This window comes from Paramacrobiotus metropolitanus, unplaced genomic scaffold (assembly GCF_019649055.1).
Source record: "Paramacrobiotus metropolitanus isolate TYO unplaced genomic scaffold, Prichtersi_v1.0 Parri_scaffold0000061, whole genome shotgun sequence".
Lineage (NCBI taxonomy): Eukaryota > Metazoa > Tardigrada > Eutardigrada > Parachela > Macrobiotidae > Paramacrobiotus > Paramacrobiotus metropolitanus.
Genome location: NW_026570281.1, coordinates 599753 through 619235, shown reverse-complemented (window position 1 = coordinate 619235; position 19483 = coordinate 599753). Strand labels below are relative to the sequence as shown.

Below are 19483 nucleotides of genomic sequence, written 5' to 3'. Positions count from 1 at the left end.
ATGCCGCAGTTGTTTTGCTACAGGACTAGTTCGGAAAAAAGTCTGTTTATTATCTGTGGAACGAGCAAAAACCGTTCCACTGGCTTTTGTTTCATGATAAATAATGCATGGTAAAGCTCTGAGAGTGTTGTGCACGGTCCCATCTCATGTTATACTTAGAAATTTTTGTGCATTTGATTGTATTTACATGCACTGGGAGAAACTCGCCCATACTTTACACATACAGAGTACTGCGAGGCTGCGAGCAAATGCCCCCCTTTTTTGGCGATCAAATAAACGAACGTGGTTGCTTACATTGTGGGTATTATTAATTTACTACGTAGTTATTACGTACAGGCTGTGCAGCTAAAAAAGTTAATTACTGTTATCCTTCACTTTACTGCAAAGTACAGGTGGATGCTTGTACAGTTTGAAACTTAAAACTTCAAAATATTCGCATTTCTCCCTGGGAACTGTTGTGCATTGGCTGCATTCCAATATTTTATGGCATTTTCCAAATTATATTTAGGTTATAAAAACAACAAAATTAATTAAGTTAATGAGGAATCAAGGATTTCGGATGAACTCAATACGCTTGAAAGTACATACGTATCGCACTGCCACTGTCGCCTGTACAATAGGTATGCTGCCAGCCTGTCGGGAACAAGCGGAAGTCATCCCAGCAACTTCCAGTTGCCGTACAGGCTACCTACAGATACAATAGATCTGTATGAACCCAAACCCAAATGCAATTTGACTGGGAATTTTGTGTGTACAAACGTTTTCCATGATTTTATTGTGGAGCATAAAGTACCACTCTAGGTAATTTATGCAAAAACTTTTGCAAGAAAAAGTATTGCTCGTAGCATGCATTTTGAACAGTAGAATCCAACTGAACATTCACCACGCTACAAAACTGCACTGGATAAGTAACTGCCATATGCAGGAGGATCCTGTGGGAACTCGTGAAATGCCGAGAAAATGAACGATATTAAAGGCTGAATGAAAGCTGTCAGTGCTTTACTTATTACGGAATACTATCACAGTTTGAGTTTTTTCGATGACGATTGATTATTCACGGCCTTGAATTAGAATAATTCTGATGTTGTTAGGATTCTACGAATCGCACCATTGATGACAAGATCCTACGGGCATCTTGTAAGATCATCTCCATTTCATTGTTTTCAGTTGTGTCTGAGAAGTAAGCCACCGAAGTTATTAGTTACTTAGCAGCGTGTGCATTGTAAGTACTCGTATGTATGAGTGGTCTTGCATTCAGGAGAAGACTAGAAGTGATCATATTCGTAATTCGTGGATCATCATTCATCAGTTCGCATTGACTGCCATTTAGCTGCATCTTCGGATAACCTCCACAATCACACTGAGATACTTTTAATCCGACTGCTGACTGCAAAATTGACGGGATGGGACCGTCCAGAGCAGGACGGCTCAGCGTCTTATGATTTGAATTTTATTTGCGTATATCAAAACCTTTGACGTGCTGGTGTTGGCTGTTGAGGATTTGATTACGAACATGGCTCGCAGCCGTTCACGCGAACGACGCCGTTCCCCGGACGCCAAACGCGCCAAGGCAGCTGTCAGCAAAGAGTCCTCGCAGTCCACCAACAAGGCACCCGAACGACGGGACAAGGATTCCAAACGGCGACGGTAATGTAGTCTTGGCGCTGCTCCATCGTAACGGCTTATTAATCTGGGGACTGTTGATTGCAGGAATTCCTCGTCGAGCAGTGATTCGGACGCGGCCAGTCTGCTGCGTCGCCGTCGTCAGCGCTCCTCGTCGGCCTCCTCCTCCGACGACAGCAGCAAACAGCGCCGCCGCAATATCAGCAGTAACTCCACCAGCCGTGGCTCCACATACTTTGAACGCCGACGGGAGGATCGGCGTCGCGAGGACGACGGACGGACGACGGAGAGCAGGGACTTCCAGAAACTGATGGATATGGAGAAGCAGCGCTGGTCGTAAGTCTCTGCTTAATTCATCCCTTTTTACCATGAAATTTACTGGATATTCTAAAAGTTTATTATCATATGTTGCTAACAGTATTACAATACTATTGTTGGTTTAATCTGATATTTAAGTAAGTACTTATATATCCGGAGTTCATGAACTCTTCGAGCAGTTACTTCGAATTTCAACTTCATTATTCTTGTTGTTGTTTTTCGGTATTGTAATAAAAAGGTCATACGAAATGGCAAAATGTGAACTAAATATCAATAACGAGTAGTTTCTCTTTGTAGTAATAATTGCGCAATTTCCTTTTTACATTTCTTTCAATAATTTTGCGTTGAGTACTTTCTGCGCTAGCAAGAAGCAGCGATAGTTGACGTGTGATATAAATGCGACAGACGCCAGAAAGATCTGGAAGCCAAAATCCTGGAAGAGACGGCAGCGAAGCGCACGGAAGGCATAATTAAGGATCGCATCAACGAGGTGCTGATCGCCGAACGCGTTAAATTCCAACAAGAACTAGCCGACGCCCTGGCGGCCGCCCGTCGCGACATGAAGGAGGACCTGCGGCAGGAGGTGCGCGAAGAGTTCAAGTGGGAGATGCAGCAGCTACAGCAGCGTGAGGTAGGATGCGCCGCACAGCCGGAAACACATTCGAATCATTTGCCGTTACGCAGCAGTGTAGCCGTTGTACTGCCTCGCCGCCGGGCGGGCTGGTTGGTGTTTCTCAACAGCTTTAGTTGGCAGCCTTGTGCTGCTGTGTCATTTACGAACACGCTCTAGCAACAGCCAGGAGGATGCAGTCCATCCCCATACGGAGACCATCGCTCACAACGAGGCTCGTAGGTTGCACGAACTCACGTGTTTGTAGAACAGCCGACCGCGTTTGCGTGTCGCTAAACGTGTTCTGTTGTAAGTTGCATTGGGTGCGGCTGGATGCGAGGGATGAGTGCAGCGTTGTGGTGTGCTTACAGGAGATTGAGCGGAATAAGCGCTCAGAATTGGAGAAGATCATTGATGCGAAGACCAGAAGGCTCGAGGAAAGCGAACAACTATTGGTAATGTAACTATTTTATACTATAGAAATGGAGAAAGATAGGGGACCAGTAATTGTTTAAATAGGGAAACAGTGTAAAACTCTGAGCATTTCCAATGAAATACAGTTGATAATTAGGATGCTGATAATTTATTATACTGTTCAAATAGAGAATTTAAAAAACATACTCTAGCTGTTGAATATACTGTAGTACGGTAGCATAATACTGGCCATAAGAAAATGTAGATTTCTTTTTTATGATGTCTTCGACTTAATGTTATACTCATCGACTTCGACTTAATATTTTTATTATGTTATACCCGTACGTAGGCGGAAGAGCGGTTAAAATTGCTAAAAGAGCGGGCAGCCCTGGACGAAGAACGACGGTCGTTTAAGCGGGAAATGGAGGAATGGAATAAGAATGAGCAGCGCGTAATCCTCAACAAAGGCAGCAACACCCGGCCCAAACTATCTTTTTCTCTCAAACCAACGTGATGTCTGTGTGTTAACTAAGCTTTTTGTCCTGTGTTTTATTGGTTTAATTTGTTGCACGTGCCAGGATTCTCTCAGCCGATGTTGTAATTATTGTTTGTTCTCGTTAAGAGCGCGTCAACATTGGGCATGGATTATTCGATTTATTTTCCAACAGTTTTGATTTGTAAAAATTTTGTTTTCATTTTGTTGTGACACACAGTGTATACATTCATTCGATATACAGTTAGCTGCTTTTACCTCGCACAAAATGATTGAAAAAGAAAACTAAAAATAAATTAAAATTACTGCATAAAACTGTAAGTGTAAAGAGTACCATACGCGTCGGGAAGGAAGTTAAGTCTTGAGGGGCATCATGTTGGTTCGTTTGACGTGGGCGAAAACCTCCAGATACTGTAGCATGGTGTCCATGACGGAGAAAATCTGAGTGGCGATGCCAGGACGGTTGAAGAAAGCCGGCACGGCTTCGACCGGCAGCGGCATGAAGCTGTTGACGAACTCCCGCATCAGTTCCAGGGCGTTAATGGCCACGGGGCAGGCGCGCAGCTCCACGTCCACCGTTAGTCCGCGCGCACTGCCACCGTGTGAAAGGACTCCTGGACGCACGATGAAGTCTCGGTACAGGAAACTGAAGCCTTGCACCTGCAACGCACGTAAGTTCTTACCAATCTCCGACCCCGTATGATGGATCACTTCGTAAAACGCCAGTACAGGCAGCACTATTCGATCACATACTGTAATGTTGCGAACTGCCTAACATCTATCTGCAGAATTATGCAAACACGACGCCAAAGGTAAATGATTTGTTCAACAATAAACAAGATAGCAATGATCATGCACAGCAAGAAATACTTACAGTATTTGTAAAGCGTAGTAAGCATACATGAACTGCGTGCGTCATCAGCACGCACTTCGTCCACAAGCACTATGTATTAAATAAAAATGATAAGTCAAAATTGAATTTAAAATCAACGCTAAAATCATCAAAATAAAAACAAATACGCAAGAACTTGTTACCAGATTCCAAAACTTTTAAAATTTAATTCAAGTCACCAAGTAAATTTAAAATTAATTACAACATCAGTTCAGAACTTTCGAAAAAAAAGATAAACAAAACTCACTTTTGAATAATAAAATCCACAAAAACAACCGACACAGGTAGTCTTTTAATATATTACTTAGTTTTAGAATAGAAAAAAATTAATTTTAACTAAATCACAGAGTAAAAAAACCTTCACATACACTGATCGCATCATACGCGCATTACATTTGAGATGAGCTCCGTGGCTCTACCAGCTAAATACAGTCTGAATAATAAGTCTTCAGCGAACTTGCAACTTGTACGTAGTCTAAAACAACTGGCTGAGAGCTACGCTTGACACATTGACCGTTGTCTGGCTGAGTGGCTCACCTCGATAATGGAGGACTTCTTAGCTCCATAGGCCTTGTCCAGTTTGCCAATGAAGGCCATCAGCGAGCGCTCGGCTGTGATGTTGAGATTGAGGGGATCCTTCTCAGCAATGAGAAAACAGGAAGCCGGTCGGTCGGAATCACAGATGGCGTGGAATGCCTTTTGCAGCGGCAGCTGGGGATGCGAGCTGTAGGTCTCGCATTTCAGCGTGAATGGCGTCGGATCCTTCTCGAAGCCCTGCTGCACCAGCTGACGACAGAACTCGTCCAGGGCCTGGTTGGGCGTCTTCCCATCTGCCACCGGGCACACTAGCACCCAGCTGACGCCCATAGTTATCCACGTGGAAGCTGGGGCAGCTACAACGAATGCCACTGTAGTCTGGCGAACAATGCAGATCGCAGCACCGAGGCCGCGACACCACGAGTCAACGCAGTACTTACGAACGTTCTCTTCACGCACCTTCTGTTTTGATCCACCCACAAGATTAACTGATACTGATAGCACCACGCGGTGAAAAAGTCTGTTAGTTCTTCGATAGCGTCTTTTAGTGTATTAGAGTAGATTGGGTACTAGGTAGTGATTAGTCTTTACTCTTCAGAGTTTGCTCAGTTTTTCTGCCTGGTGTCAAATTTTCACAACAAAACTGCAGTTGGCGACTCTGCCGGAAACAGTAAAGCAGATCCCAAGTAAGTTGCTGCGCGGTGGCGGTTTTGGTGATGACGACAAACAGCACACGCCAGCCCCCCCTGGAGTGCGTTATTGTGACTTGAAGTTTCATGCTTTTATTTTGAAATTAACAGAAGCAATCAAGCACGAATCTGCATGATTCATGAATGGCAAGCCATGTAAAGTCGTAAAATGATCGTAGAACGATATGGTAGAACTCCGTGTTTTGGCAGATTTGACTATTAAACACGTTCGTCGTTCTTCCTTTTATTTTCTACCGGGCGAAACGTGAATTTCTTGAATCTGTTTGTACTTAAATTTCCTTTTCGTCGTCGAGTGTGGTTTGGGCAGCAGCGACAATGAGCCAGAAGAGTGAGGCACGGATGCCTCTTGTGGTGCGCGTGAAGCGCTCGGCCGATGAGGAGCCACTGGACGTGCTGCGTCTACGTCCGCTCCCTTCCAAGTTGGCACGCGGAGACCAGGGCGCCTTTGAACTGCACAGTCTCCAGTTCAAACATGCTGGGACCATTGCTGGCTCGGTAAGTGTTTCGTCGTTTCGGTGGTAGTTGTTTCATTCCAAGAAAACCACGCTTTCTTCTGAGCTGCTCGATAAACTGTCGATGATTGGGCTTGCTTCTTATAACAAACTGCTGAAAATGCCGCCATAATCTGGCGTGGTGCAAATGCTAACGAGTTTTGGGATTTTCTTTGAATTGAAATCGAGAGGCTTTACCTTTTTTACCATCCCATTACTGTTATCCTTCATTGAATTCCGAGTACGAAGCTTTGAGTGTGCTTGGTGCCGGTTTTCCCTGATTTAAACATTGTTTCCCAATGAGGGTTTCTTTCCAGGAATCCATAGCTTCTTCCACGGTTAACCTGATGAAAAATCTTCCTGCGAGTCTTCATAGCGAGCTGCCCGTCGGCATGCTCAACGAGCCAGTGCGGGCGCTGAGTATGGAAGAGCAGTTCGACATTCTGTGCGAATTCCGTCAGGCGGCGGACAATACGAAGAACAAGAAAGCGCAGCAAATGTTCATGGTGACGAGAAAATTCCGGCCTGTCGCGGTAGACGCACTAGGCTCGCTGGCGCAACAGATGAGGCAGTCGACCTTACAGCCCCCTGCGGAGGCGGCTGGGGTGGGAGAAGGCAGCAACGGAACGCCAGCGGCGCAGGATGTGGAGATGGCGTACGCGGTGTGCGATTTGCAGCAGCTGGGACACTCCGAGGTAGGGAGGACTTGTTTTTGACTGTACAGTATGTGATTGGTTTTCAGTAGAAGTTTTCGTTGACGGTTAAGGCGAATTGGATGCATTAATACGTATTGGTTGGGTTAGTGGCTTAGTGCTGAACCCTGCCAGGACTCAAATTGTGAACGAAAAAGGACATTTTTAAATAAAGTCAGTTTTCGTTCTCTTTGATTTGTTTCTCATCGAGTACAGAAGAGACATTACTGTTTGGGGCAAAAAGTGTTTTTTTTATTTGAAGTCAAACGTCCGGTAGGTAAAATTGCCTACGTTTGTAGTTCGTAGGTTTTTCTGGCTTCTTTGAATTTTTTCCTATTTCTGACTGAAGTGGGTGGCACTGCATTAAGTGATTATGTGCACTATTTTTTTCTCGAATGAATTCATTGTTTGCATTGTACATGGGAGGGATTTTACAGAAACGGTGCAAGCGTGCCCGCACAGACGGGGGAGGCGCTCAGACGACTGACCAGCAGATGTCCGGCATTACGTGCAACGACGAAGAACTGATTCGAGAATCAACGGAGAATCTCGACACGGTCTACGACATTTATGTTCTCCACCACCAAGCTGATATTGGGTATATGATAATACTTCAAATCGATTATGATTACAGTAAAGTAAATGACTAACAACGTTGTGTAGAAGCTCGGGCTCGGCGTTTTACCAGGACGTGAATCATTTCCTCAGCGACACGGAAGTCATCCTTGGCACTAACTCTGACAACGTGCTGTGGAGCGACGCCGCGGAGAGTGCGCGGGTCATGCAGGAGGAGCTGTTGGATGAGGAAGACAGCAACGATGAGAACAATTGGCGCAACGATTATCCCGATGAAACCTGTATGTATTTCGTAATTTTTTTTTCAAAATATAATACCTATCTGAGTTCGACAAAACTAGCAACCGCAGAATTTGAAGCATATGATTTCTTGTGGTACAAGTATATTAGCGGTTGAACGTACGTACATCGCTGTTCACAAATTATTCTGACTTGTGAATCGTACCCTACAGGTGTAGCGCTGCGGCACTGTTACTAAAAATATATGCAGACTGTTTTTTTGCCAAATTTTGGGTAGCTGTTGACTATGGGGTTGTTTGGATTGCACTATTAAAGCGGTTCTATATTTGCTTGATTTTTTTATGGCTTATGTGTCGCAATCGGGTGTTTGCAAAATGGTGTTTTACAATGGAGGTTTTTTAGCGGAAGATTCGTCAGACGACGGAGAAAGTGGAAACGAGGAGGATTACTACGGATACATGGCACATGATCATGACTATTTTGGTCAGAAACTGCACCGACGGCAGAGAATGGACGAAGCGGATAGCGACGAGGAAAATGCCGCTGAAGGAGAGGACAATGAGGGTTTTTAAACTTTGACTAACTTTTACCTGTCGCTAAGTGGTAGGTCGCTGGCACGGAGGAAAAGAACAATGCTGCGTTAAGCCCCCTTTCAGTCGACTGTTTGTGGTTAGACTCAGTTGTTATCTTTATGAAGATGCTTTGCGATAGTCTTTTTTGAAATTCTTTTTTATATTGATACATTTTCCGATAGTTGTGTATTTTGTTGCTGCATGAGAGAATTGCGAGAATGGAAAAACGATTATCAGTAACGACGTTTTGCGGTCGTGCTTCGATTGTGTTCGTAATCGTTGCGTCATTGCGCAACGATTAGTTACAGTTTGCAGTTCGAAGAATACCATGGTTACAGCGGAAGAGATACGTACAGTACTTCTTGACGTAAAACACAGTGATGGTGTCGTAAATGGAGAGACCTTACACAGCTCACGATGTCCACTTGTAAAGCACCATGTCAAAGGTGGCAGGTCGACGCAGTAGCACCACCGCCCTTCTCACAGACTCCCCGGCGTGGCGGCGGGCTAACCGCGCCGCCGAACACCTCTTGCAGCTGATCACCAAGCATCCGTGGATCTTTCTGCTCCTGCTGAGCATTCTCATCGCGTACGTCGTCTATATCTCCTGCAAGAAGGTTCGCTCTACCAATGCCACCCGTACCGTCCCTGGGAAGGCTTCCGCGTCGCAGGCGCGCCTCGTTCCCGTCCCCTCCACTACCACCAGCCACACGCCGTCGTTCCATGTCGACGAGGCACCCGCATTGCTGGCTGATGCAGATAAGCGCGCGGAGTTGCGAATTGGACTGCTGCGGTCCATCCGGATCTTTGGGGATGTCTTCGAGGACGCCGATATCATCAATATGGCTAAGAGTCTGCAGATTATCCGCCTGCAGGAAGGAGAGGTGTTGTGTAAGCCGGGAGAGCCGGATCAGTTCATTTATGTGCTGCAGGAGGGGAAACTGATGCTGTCCTGCTTAGATACGGTGAGTAACATGTTGTTTGCAACGAAAATTTTCAGTTATTTATGAACGGGTGTATTCGTTAATTGTCAATCTGCTGATTCATTATTTAATTTTATTGAAAATTCATATGCTTGCTTGATTAAGTGACTTGAAACATTTTTAGGCTTTTGACATACACAAGTTTTCTTTCCGTTATGATTTTTTGTTAGAGAAATCTAATTAATGCACATTTACTAATCCATTTAGTTCTTACATTGTCTGATGGGTGACATCGTGACATGCGTGATTTGTTCTAATACATTTTGGCAGAAAAGTGGTCAGCCTTCGCCGATCCGGGTGGTGGAGAAAGGGGAAAGCATTTATTCCATCCTGAACATCATGGAAGCCTTCGCCGTAAGTTTTTGCGCCCTTCTTTCGTGCACTGGTCAGTCTTGACCTTTAGGCGTTTGACATTCAGGGTCGCGGGACGCCGGTGAAGTCGTGTGGCATCGCGGCGCTGGAGGACAGTTACGTGGCCAAATTCCCCATGGCCATGCTGGTGGCGGAGGTGGCACGCGACTCCCAGCACATGCTGCGCGTAGTGCAACTGATCATGATGTGGCTGCACAGGGTGCTCTTCGTGGCACTGTTCAACTTCCTTGGTCTTAGCCACGAGATCTTCCTCAGCCGGCAGTCGGCCACGGTGTCGCGGTCCAGCGGGGAGCGCAAGATGAGCTCCTTCTCCAGCTACGCTGACCGCGATCGCCAGTTGCTGCAGGAGGGACGCATCGGGGAGGTGGAGGTATTGCAACCGGATCGGGACTTCCGCGCGGCGATTAACGATCTCAACAAGCAGTTTCAACTACCCGACGTAAGCGCCCCTATTGAAAAAAGTCGATTTTCGATAATTTTTTCCAATATTTTATCGTTTTCTCAGAATAATGTTAAACACAGATATTAAAAAAAATTGGCAGTAGCCTTAATTCCGAGGATACGTACGTACTGTGCCAAAAATGATACTGTAATTTAATCCAGTTAATGCAGCTTACCAATCCGATAAGCGGATTCTGTTCGCGGAACTGTCAAGTATTAATAAGAACTGAAATTGCTGCTTCACGTTATGGATCTTTTAAAAGTTTTGCTTCCTTTAAATTGTGATAGTGCCATTTCTAGCATTTTTGAAATGGTCTGTACAAAGATCATAATTTTCTTTGCGTTTTATTGAAAGTGCCTTGTGGACTCAATGGTAACAAAACTAATGCAGCGGGTTACCATTTTGTATTTATTTGCGTAATTATATTAATTTTGACTTCTGTTAAACTTCCGTACTACTACTTCATGGCTTGGCAGAATAAAGGAAATGAGCCAAATGGTTAACGCATTGCAGAGTACGTTGCTGGAGAAGAAAGTTAGCTACCTGAGCGTGCCGGCTGGCACGCTGATCGTGCAGGCCAACGAGCCGGATACGCCGCTGCTGTACGTGGCCGCCGGCTGTCTAAGCGCCTGGAGCAAAAAGCCGGAGGAGGACGGCGGTGGCGATCTGGATGAGAGCATGGTGGAGGTGTTCCAGGTGGTCAAGGGCGAACTGTTGGGCGGACTGGCCGTGCTGTCGGGAGAACCGATGCTCTTCCAGATTGAGACGAAACTGCACAGCAAACTCATTGCCATTCACAGGTACAGAAGGGTGTGACGGTTAAAGCTGCACTGGCGTCGTAATGGTGAACGTTGTCTCGTGCAGGTCAGACTTTTACGAAATCTTACCGCTGAAGCCCAGCATGGTGTACAGTATCGCTTTGTCAGAGATCGCCAGGCTCTCGCCTTTCATGCGCCAGACCGACTTTGGACTGGACTGGGTGCACATCAATGCCGGTCATCCGCTCTACCGTTTGGGTAACCTCGCCATTCTGTAGTTCAACATTAACACTTCTTCAGGATTTTAATTAAGCTGATTGTTAAATTATGTTTTTTTAAATATAGGTTTTGGTGAGGATTTTAACTTTTGAATTTTAAACTGTGAGGATTTAAATTTTTCTGCAGAAGTTTTGTTAAGTTAAATTTCAGAAATCGTGAAAGAATATTTCTTAGGTGAAGAGCCGCTGGCGCTGTTCATCGTATTGGCCGGCCGGCTGCGCTCGATGATTTACCGCGAGGAGAACCGAGAGTTCGTAGAGGATTTGTGCCGCGGCGATCTGGTAGGGCTGGTGGAGGTGTCGGTGCAGTGTCCGCGGCAGACCACCGTCATCGCCGTCCGCGACTCCGAGGTGGCCAAGATCCCCGTGGCACTACTCGACCTCATCAAGGCTCGCAATCCCAAGGTGGTTAGCCGGCTGATCCGCGCCCTCGGCACCGGCATCGTTACCAGCATTCACAAGGCCAACGAGAACTTTGTCGCCGAAGGTACATGTGGTTTAGTCAAGGCACTGAAGACAGTGCATTGTTTAGCTGCGGTGCAAATTAATTCCGCAGGCTGACCTTGTGAAGCTCATCAAAGTTAGCTGATAATGTATGAACCTGTTAATTTTTGTACAATTACGATTGTTTAGACTTTATAGTAAACGAAAATATTTTTTTCGAACAGCGGCTGGAAAAAACTTAAAGGGATATACGAGTTGGTAGTATTTTTAAGACTGAAAGTCTGGAAGGATTGTCAAACATTTGTTCTGCGGGAAGCTGCGGTCTCATTAAACATAAAAAGTACTTAAGTCGTTTTTCGAAACTTAGCAGATAATATTAGAGAATGTTATGCAAAGCGTAGTTTCCTTCCAGTGTTTAACAAATGTTTAGTCTTGCGCGTGTGCCACAGGTCTGCCGCGTACGCCATCCCGGCCGGAATCGATGACCACCATCGCCGTTGTCCCGTGCGACGGTAGCGCCCCCTTCGGAGCCTTTGCCGCCGAATTGGAAGGGGCCTTTAACGCCATCTGCAAAACGGTGCGCATCACTAGCGAGGATGTCAAGCGCAACATCGGCAGCCGCGCCTTGCAGCCGGTAGGCGCCGCCCGCCTCTCTGCCTGGCTGTCGCAAAAGGAAGACGAAAACCGCATTGTGCTCTACCAGAGCGACGGCTCGCTGACATTGTGGACGCTCCGCTGCTTGCGACAGGCTGATTGTATTCTCCTCGTCGGTCTGGGAGATGGTGCTCCGGAACTGAATGAAGTCGATCATCTCCTGCGCTCGTCCGCTGACTCCATCCGCGCACGCAAGGATCTCGTGTTGTTGCATAAAATGGGCAGCATCGACACCAGCCGGACACACGACTGGCTAACCATGCATACATGGTTGGTACTGATTTGTATTTCTGACCTACCGCTCAGATTGTACATTATTACAATATTCTGCAATTATCATTACATAATTTAACTTGTTATTATTGTTAATGCCTTCGTAGTTTGTTTTCAGACGGATGTTTCAACAAGTACGTAAGCGTTGCGAAATAATTAGTTGTCGTTGCAGGTGCGCGTTATTGCACCACGTGGCCTGTCCCGAGCGGATGTTCCAAAAACGCCGGCGTAGCACCACCGCTTCCCTCCCGCGACCACCTCCCGAAAAACACTCGGACCTCAGCCGACTGGCGCGCATCCTGACTGGGACGGCGGTGGGGTTGGTGTTGGGAGGGGGCGGGGCGCGTGGTTTCTCTCACATTGGACTGGTGGAGGCGCTGGGCGAGGCCGATATTCCCATCGACATGATCGGCGGCGTCAGTATGGGAGCTTTCGTGGCGGCACTGTGGGCGCTGCTGCGCGATATCAAGGAGGTGCGCCGGCGGGGTAAGGCGTGGGCGGTCAGTGCTAGCAGCAGCTGGAATATGTTGCGGGAGCTCACCTATCCGTACATGGCCATCTTCCGCGGTGGATTGTTCAATCGCAGTCTGAGGGAAGCGCTGGGGGAGGGACATATTGAACAGTTGTGGATACCGTATTTTACGGCGAGCACAGGTAAGTGCGCGGTATAACCGACGTAAAAATATGTATTTTAATTTAGTATTTATTTTTTTCTTAGTCTGGTATTCTTTTATTTATTTATATCTTTTACCTAAATATTATTTTTTTTCTCGGTTTTTATTGAAGTATTTAGTTTTTTTTGCAAACTGTTATAGGAGCCTCTAATTTCGCACTTTGTCTATATAGCAACCAGTTGAAGGAGATATACCAGTATCTTTAATTTTAATCTTTATTGATGAATTACCAATTAGTAAACGTTTACGCTTAGGCGCCTCGTTTCTTTCTGTTGCATCTTTTTGACTCTGGATCGCTCATCTCGGTTGTTACTCTGCAATGCTTCGTAGTTGTATAACTTGTACTTGATGCTTCTACCGATGTACTAAAATTCGTCACGTTTTAGTGCTTTTGTACTTCTTATACTGTATTTGGCTAGAAGCAGTTCCAAGAGAGTGCGCAAAAAGGGCCTACAATTATTATAAACACAATGGTTTTGCATTAATATAGCATTATCTAAATTTTTTGTGGCATGTTCTTGTATGTTCATTGCTTTTTCCATTCATTTCTTCGGTTTTTCTATATTTTTATTCTTTGTGATGCCCATGATTTCGTAAGTGTTTTGATTAGATTTAACGGACGTAACACTGCGAATTCACACGCGGGGCTCCCTGTGGCGATACGGTGCGTGGCGCATGCGACTGGTGTGACCTTTGCAAAGGATATCCTGTGCTGACCTGACTCTTCTTTGGTCCGTTGATTAGTCCGCGCCAGTATGACCATCGTCGGTTATCTGCCTCCGCTCTGCGATCCCGAAGACGGTCAGTTCATTACTAAATTAATAACTTTATATCAATTGATTAATCAAAAAATTATTTTCGCTTGATTTTATTACTTTTGCCTGTATCGGCCGTGTATGGATGCGTATGTTTCAGGTCACCTGCTAGTGGACGGCGGCTACATGAACAACGTCCCGGCCGACGTGATGCGGCAGCGTGGCGCCGGTATCATCCTGGCTGTGGATGTGGGCCGAGAGACGGTGCGGCAGACCTTCGACTACGGTGACGAGTTCAACGGCTGGTCCACCCTAATCCAGCGCTTCTCGCCCTGGGCAGCGCCTCTCCTTGTACCCAACATCACTGAACTGCAGTCTCGACTGGCCTATGTCCGCTCCACCTGGATCCTGGCCGGGCTGAAAAAGGCGCGCTGGTGCACGTATCTGCGACCACCCATCACTTCCTACCAAACGCTGGAGTTCACCAGCTTCGACGAGATCACCGATGTCGGGTATTATTTTGGCCAGATGACGCTGGCCGAGGGTTTGCTGCGGGGCAAGATCACCGACACCGAACGCCAACTGCTAACCACTAGTTTTGGCCTGTACATCGCTAACCGTCGCCCACAACCCATCATTGGACAATACCTAAACGATCTGTAACGTGCACCTCCGCTGTGACCTTCTGACATTTAAACGGTTTTCTTATACAGGGCGTCCTTCGGACGGACCGCTGACACGGCCCTTGAGACTCTGGACCCCGGGGACGCCACTCTGGGCGTGGCCGAGTCTCGCAGCCTTGTGGAGCTGGCTCCCGAGGTGCGCGTCGGCACCCTTCCCAGCGACACTGCTCTGCGCCGGCGGGAACGCCAGCGTCGACCATCCATCTCGCGGCCGACCCCGCGCTACATGTCCCTCAATCAGCACCTCCTCCCGGCCGGCGGCCACATGGCCGAGGTGCCTTCGCACATCCTGGGTGTGCCGGCCACGCCCTCCTGGTGGTCGGAGGGTGGGTTGAGTGAGGAGAGCGGCGCCGTGTCAGCCGTTTCAGAGGACGACGTGGGGATTGTGGAAAAAGAACGGACGCTGTTGGATCCGCGGTTATTGCAACCGCCCGGCGCCCAGCCCAGCAACGAATCGAGTGGACTGGTGGAATCGTCGCCGGCGGCGGACGGGCTGTGATATGGGGATCGTGATGGATGGGCGTTAATTTGTGTCATTAATAAGCTATTACCGCTCGGGCATCGATTGGGCGCTTCCGCCTGGCTGACGGCAGTCATCATTAGGCTGTGAGTGTGAGAGCTGGGACGCCGTGCAGCTGTGCTCGTAAAACACCCATTGACACACAAACCATCGCCACTCGTAAGCGACGTTTTGCACCCGCTTTGCACTGCACTGCAGTGGGAATAAATGGCTGATGGAAAAAAACAAGCAAAACTGACTGAAAAATGCCCGGCATTCCATTCCCGGGTGTTGGTCCTGTTTGGATAAACATGTGCCAGTGCAAGACGATGCTGCTGTGCGGGGTTAGTCAGCACTGGCGCGGGGCGTCGCCCTGCCGTGCCGGGCATACAAAGCCGGATAGTTTGGCACGCGAGGCCGTGATTGAACGGGTCTGCGTGTGTCCGCCTGTGATGGATCGCATTCTGTTACGTTGATACAGTTTTTCTTCACCCCGCTGTTTACTCCGCAAAAGCCATGTGTTTTTTCGTTTTCTGTGTGTACAGTGTCAGTGTGTATAGTCGTCAATAAAATTCACTTGAGGCGGCAATTAACTGGCAGTGCAGCGTCCACTTGACAATTAATTAGACGCTGAATAGCAAATAATCCCGGGCGCTCGCTCCACTTGACGGCCGACGCATGTATAATATAAAAGACTCACGGGAGCGGTTTTTGGTGTTTGACTCGGTTTCTTCCGGGTAGAATGTGCAGCGACGGAGTAGCATTTAGTTGATGCGTTAGTTGGATTAATCGTGTTTGCCGGCTGGTTGACTGTGTTGGCCGTAGTTGAATGCAGCCGGCCGCGGCAGGATCAGGAATGCCGGATGACTTGGAATGTGTGTCACCGCAGATTACAATCCTGGTACTGGGCAGTGCCGCTTCCGGTGAGTGATTCGCTCGGCTATTGTCGCCCAATTAAGCGATCTTTGTGTTTGTGTAGGACTGCGTTGTAAAGTACCCTTGAATCCTTGATAATTGTCATGCTGCGTTTGACTTCCAACTTTTCTGGCTTGAGTTTTCGCCCGAGTAGTTACTGCCAGGGTTTTTGTCTAATGGAAATGTGTCTGGAGTGAAGTTTGTGTTTAGGCTAATTCGCATCATTCGATTAGTCAGTAGAGTGGAGGAATAACGCAGTATGTGTCTGGCAGAGTGTGACAGCGTTTATCATCACAGCTGATCGAGTAGTCAGTGAATGCATGCCCTTTTATCATGTCGCCTCTAACGCGCTGTGCATACTAATTTATACTTAATGACAGAAAAGTTCCGATTAAATTATAGGATTTTATTGCAAAATGTGTTGTTTTGATTGGAACATTCCCTACTGTTTACATGCATGATTTCACTCCGGTGGCGCATAGTAATTATGCATCTTGCAGGTAAACACTGCTTAGTACACAAATATCGGTTGGTTGAGGCTTGGCTCTTTTCAGTGGTAGGCTGGTAGACATCCTCGTTTATACTCGTAAATTTTAATGATCGCACTATTACGTTAAGCATAGTACTCTGTACACAAATAAAGACTTACTGCATAACGACTACTTACAGTACACAAGAGCAAAGCAGCCGAGTTTTTACAAAAAGCAATAAAAAAATCCCGCTCCGCGAGTACGTTACTAAATGGACCACTAGGAGATTATGGAAGTACTTCCGTTTGCTTTTCTACAACTTTGATGAATCACTACAAGTAATCGATTAGCCAGTTAACTATGGAGTATGTACTTGTATGCATACCATTGTAGTGTTAATGACGCGTATATACATTTTGTGCATTTATTTTCAGTATTTACAAAAACGTTTTATATGATAACAATATTCTGCAGTTGAATAGCATGCCACGATGAATGTACCAGAATGAGAACAGTTGCTATTAATTTTGAAATACACTGATATACCTAGCTAAACAAAGATTGTGTTCTGGACGCTCAGCACTTACTTTTAGTCGGACCTGTTTTTTCTTAAAATTAACCTACATGTTGCCATTTGCCGCATGCGCACTGTTTGTGCTAGTAGGTTGATCAAGATTTTAAAAATTGCTTGCTACTGATCTACTGCATTCCGTCGGCGTGGTGTGCCGCATTGCGTGTATCTTCTTTCAGTGGATATCGATATCGCGAGTGAAAGAAACAACCTTTATTCCCTTCACTTTAAACCTCACCGACAGTAAAAAACTCTGCTTAACGACTGTTTTGCGTGATCAACAGGGAAGACGCAGATCATCGGGCAGTTCATGGACTGCGAGTACCGCGAGCAGTACCGGCCCACCGCCGCCCTCCACATTCACTACAAATCCGTCGGCCTCAACGAGCGCCTCTACCAGCTGGCTATCCTCGACCTCCCCGCCCCGGTGGCCACACCTACTACCAGCCGCAGCAGCACCAACCCCCCGAAGCTGCCCCCCGAATGGGAGGCTATCGTCCACGCCCCGCCCGCTCCCGCCGACGCCCTGGCCTACATCCTGGTCTTCGATCTGACTTCTGACGACTCCTTCGCCTACATCCGCCGACTGCGCGAGCAGCTGCCGGAGTTAGGCGGTGGCGGGACTGCAACGCCGCCACCGACACTCATCGTCATGGGCAACAAGTACGATGTGCTGCACGGCCAACGCGGACACTTGAGTAAGCGGTATGCGGAAATGGTCAACGTCATCCGCAAGCAGTGGAAGTGGCACTACGTAGAGTGTTCGGCTAAGTACAACTGGAACATTCAGCACGCCTTCAAAACCCTGACCAAACTCATGGAGAATCGTCTGTACGGGAATGTCCGCTCCACGGAGCGGTTATTCCCGGTGCTGCGCCGCAACCGCTGCACGCTTTGCTGACGTTTTTACCCAGTTTGTAGTTTGTTATCCGATACACTCAGTCCGATGCTAAGGATGAACGAGTGAGAGGCGGTTTTATGGACGGTACTTGTGACCATTCTCTGTTGCCTTATTGATACTTAGATTGCTCTTTGACTGTATTTTTTTCCATCTTGTGTTGTTCCGCCTTTCCATCACCGAACCACATGACTTATCGAAAGTTCTGTGACCACGTTTCGTATCATACCGTCAATAAATTAGCAATTAGTGTGGTTGCTTTGTAATTAAAGAGTATTACATACAATTAAGTGACACAGTATCCATAATCATACATGACGATGTCGCATGTGATCGCATGTTTCGGATTGCCAATCGTTTTCGAAATGTTTAAGGATGTAGCGACCATGACCTCTCGTAGTAGTGTTCTGCACTGTCGACAGTGGTCTAACTGCAAACGGTTTTTGGCAAGGTCATTTTCGTCAAGTTCCAGGTATTACTGGACACAGCACACTTCTTAGTGTTCTTATAGGCTGACGCTGGTAAGACGCAAATATGATAAATATTGTCTGCTGATCAACCTTCAAATTTGACTGCTCTGGACGGCGGGTGGAACTTGTCGAGTACGGACGAGTCTACCAGCACCAACGCTGACATTACAACGTGTTTGGATGAGAGACCGTTACGACTCCCTTCCGTCTCGCCCTTGTCCAAAAGAGGCACTAGTGCGCATTTCCGTTCACCATGCATGGACCTGGTATCCGGCTGAATTGCTACTCGGGTAGCCTTTGATCACATTCGCATCGCACCGTCGCCTGAAGTTCTCGAAACTCAGTTAGTCAGCAAGAAAACGTTCGCTTTTCGGACATGCGAACTTGTGCAACTTGGATCGGACACCACAGCACGTGTGAAATATTTGGAAGGAGGAAATGGCAGGGTACGCCGCCTACCCGTATCCTGTTTGTTTGCTTAGTCACACACTGGTTCTTCAAAGGCAAAATGATCTCCGAGTTTTTAGGACAAATAGGTGCGTGAACAATGCGCAATAACTTTATTCTGGAACACTACTTCGGCCTTTTTAGCTTCTTTACTCGTATTACTTTTGAGTCTGCGCGTTTTGCTTCCTCCGCAACAGAAAATACTGCAGTGTTGAAAGGTGTGCATTACGTATCCCAGGTGCAGCATTCAAACAACTAGTAGGGAACGGTGACCGTAAAGAATTTAGAAGCGTACGAAATGTAAGGCCGAATAATTACGATGGACCACATTTGCGCCCAGCAAACGACCCCAACGATTGTCCACAGCGGCGAAGGGTGCCATGAAATCACATGGTTGCCAGAAGTTTTTAACGAACATCTGTCACTATTTGCATTCCATTGACAGAGTAAAAATAGCCGAGTTTCCACGAAATGGGAGTTCATAATAAATCAGAAAGTTGCAGGTAAACTGTAAAAGCGTCTACCTGTCGGTACAATGCACTCCTCCAGCGGGACCGCTAAACCGGGAGTCTGAACGCAGTCGTTTTGTACATGTGGAATACTTCTTTGCAGCTAAAATGCCTTTCATCCTCCGCAATTTAGGTAATGGTTGAGGATATCGGCGAATGCAGGGGCTACCACAGTGTAGAGAGTTCCTGTTTATGAATAAAATTCTCTGCAACCACAGGA

General features: G+C 46.9%; 5 protein-coding genes across 10 annotated transcripts; 4 read left to right on the top strand and 1 right to left on the bottom strand.

The window, feature by feature from the left end:
- The first annotated feature begins 990 nt into the window (after nt 1–990).
- Nucleotides 991–3756, top strand: LOC129593265 (arginine and glutamate-rich protein 1-like). Of its 5 annotated transcripts, none has more exons than XR_008691076.1 (6): nt 991–1180; nt 1259–1647; nt 1711–1959; nt 2347–2860; nt 2923–3006; nt 3315–3372. XR_008691076.1 is itself a non-coding variant. In XM_055489486.1 (6 exons), exons 2-6 carry the CDS (start codon nt 1514–1516, stop codon nt 3477–3479), a joined length of 858 nt encoding a protein of 285 aa, XP_055345461.1. In that variant the 5' UTR covers nt 991–1180; nt 1259–1513; the 3' UTR covers nt 3480–3756. The 5 variants fall into 5 exon arrangements, 3 of the variants coding, with proteins under 3 accessions (XP_055345461.1, XP_055345463.1, XP_055345462.1); XM_055489486.1 differs by having other exon boundaries at nt 2347–2572; nt 3315–3756; XM_055489488.1 differs by having other exon boundaries at nt 991–1222; nt 1331–1647; nt 2347–2572; nt 3315–3756.
- On the bottom strand, nt 3390–5511 carry LOC129593267 (mediator of RNA polymerase II transcription subunit 20-like). Of its 2 annotated transcripts, none has more exons than XM_055489490.1 (3): nt 5328–5511; nt 4888–5243; nt 3390–4118 (listed from the first exon to the last, which is right to left on the bottom strand). In XM_055489490.1, the coding sequence occupies exons 2-3, from the start codon at nt 5215–5217 to the stop codon at nt 3813–3815; spliced, it is 636 nt and encodes a 211-aa protein (XP_055345465.1). In that variant the 5' UTR covers nt 5218–5243; nt 5328–5511; the 3' UTR covers nt 3390–3812. The 2 variants fall into 2 exon arrangements, with proteins under 2 accessions (XP_055345465.1, XP_055345464.1); XM_055489489.1 differs by having other exon boundaries at nt 3393–4118; nt 5347–5511.
- A 200-nt stretch (nt 5512–5711) lies between these two features.
- LOC129593301 (probable RNA polymerase II nuclear localization protein SLC7A6OS) lies at nt 5712–8511 on the top strand. The gene is made up of 5 exons (XM_055489544.1): nt 5712–6092; nt 6406–6783; nt 7218–7378; nt 7444–7637; nt 7999–8511. Exons 1-5 carry the CDS (start codon nt 5913–5915, stop codon nt 8166–8168), a joined length of 1083 nt encoding a protein of 360 aa, XP_055345519.1. The 5' UTR covers nt 5712–5912; the 3' UTR covers nt 8169–8511.
- Nucleotides 8512–8589: 78 nt separating this feature from the next.
- LOC129593300 (patatin-like phospholipase domain-containing protein 7) lies at nt 8590–17361 on the top strand. The gene is made up of 13 exons (XM_055489543.1): nt 8590–9133; nt 9422–9505; nt 9570–9962; nt 10479–10765; nt 10830–10981; nt 11177–11488; nt 11895–12369; nt 12545–13026; nt 13657–13710; nt 13791–13847; nt 13962–14460; nt 14515–15906; nt 17224–17361. The coding sequence occupies exons 1-12, from the start codon at nt 8606–8608 to the stop codon at nt 14981–14983; spliced, it is 3792 nt and encodes a 1263-aa protein (XP_055345518.1). The 5' UTR covers nt 8590–8605; the 3' UTR covers nt 14984–15906; nt 17224–17361.
- On the top strand, nt 15295–17840 carry LOC129593256 (ras-like protein family member 10B). The gene is made up of 2 exons (XM_055489474.1): nt 15295–15454; nt 17224–17840. Exons 1-2 carry the CDS (start codon nt 15295–15297, stop codon nt 17838–17840), a joined length of 777 nt encoding a protein of 258 aa, XP_055345449.1.
- The last annotated feature ends 1643 nt before the right edge of the window (nt 17841–19483 follow it).

What these genes read in the sequence shown, in the direction of transcription:
- LOC129593265 (XM_055489486.1), top strand. Translation starts at nt 1,514, where the DNA reads ATGGCTCGCAGCCGTTCACGCGAACGACGCCGTTCCCCGGACGCCAAA. An exon ending in ATGGAGAAGCAGCGCTGGTC is followed by an intron (nt 1,960 to 2,346) that starts GTAAGTCTCTGC and finishes TAAATGCGACAG; the next exon opens with ACGCCAGAAAGATCTGGAAG. An exon ending in AGCAGCTACAGCAGCGTGAG is followed by an intron (nt 2,573 to 2,922) that starts GTAGGATGCGCC and finishes GTGTGCTTACAG; the next exon opens with GAGATTGAGCGGAATAAGCG.
- LOC129593267 (XM_055489490.1), bottom strand. Translation starts at nt 5,217, where the DNA reads ATGGGCGTCAGCTGGGTGCTAGTGTGCCCGGTGGCAGATGGGAAGACG. An exon ending in AGAAGTCCTCCATTATCGAG is followed by an intron (nt 4,119 to 4,887) that starts GTGAGCCACTCA and finishes CGTGCGTTGCAG; the next exon opens with GTGCAAGGCTTCAGTTTCCT.
- LOC129593301 (XM_055489544.1), top strand. Translation starts at nt 5,913, where the DNA reads ATGAGCCAGAAGAGTGAGGCACGGATGCCTCTTGTGGTGCGCGTGAAG. An exon ending in CTGGGACCATTGCTGGCTCG is followed by an intron (nt 6,093 to 6,405) that starts GTAAGTGTTTCG and finishes GTTTCTTTCCAG; the next exon opens with GAATCCATAGCTTCTTCCAC. An exon ending in AGCAGCTGGGACACTCCGAG is followed by an intron (nt 6,784 to 7,217) that starts GTAGGGAGGACT and finishes GGGATTTTACAG; the next exon opens with AAACGGTGCAAGCGTGCCCG.
- LOC129593300 (XM_055489543.1), top strand. Translation starts at nt 8,606, where the DNA reads ATGTCAAAGGTGGCAGGTCGACGCAGTAGCACCACCGCCCTTCTCACA. An exon ending in TCATCCGCTCTACCGTTTGG is followed by an intron (nt 10,982 to 11,176) that starts GTAACCTCGCCA and finishes AATATTTCTTAG; the next exon opens with GTGAAGAGCCGCTGGCGCTG. An exon ending in GCTCTGCGATCCCGAAGACG is followed by an intron (nt 13,848 to 13,961) that starts GTCAGTTCATTA and finishes CGTATGTTTCAG; the next exon opens with GTCACCTGCTAGTGGACGGC.
- LOC129593256 (XM_055489474.1), top strand. Translation starts at nt 15,295, where the DNA reads ATGTGCCAGTGCAAGACGATGCTGCTGTGCGGGGTTAGTCAGCACTGG. An exon ending in GATGGATCGCATTCTGTTAC is followed by an intron (nt 15,455 to 17,223) that starts GTTGATACAGTT and finishes CGTGATCAACAG; the next exon opens with GGAAGACGCAGATCATCGGG.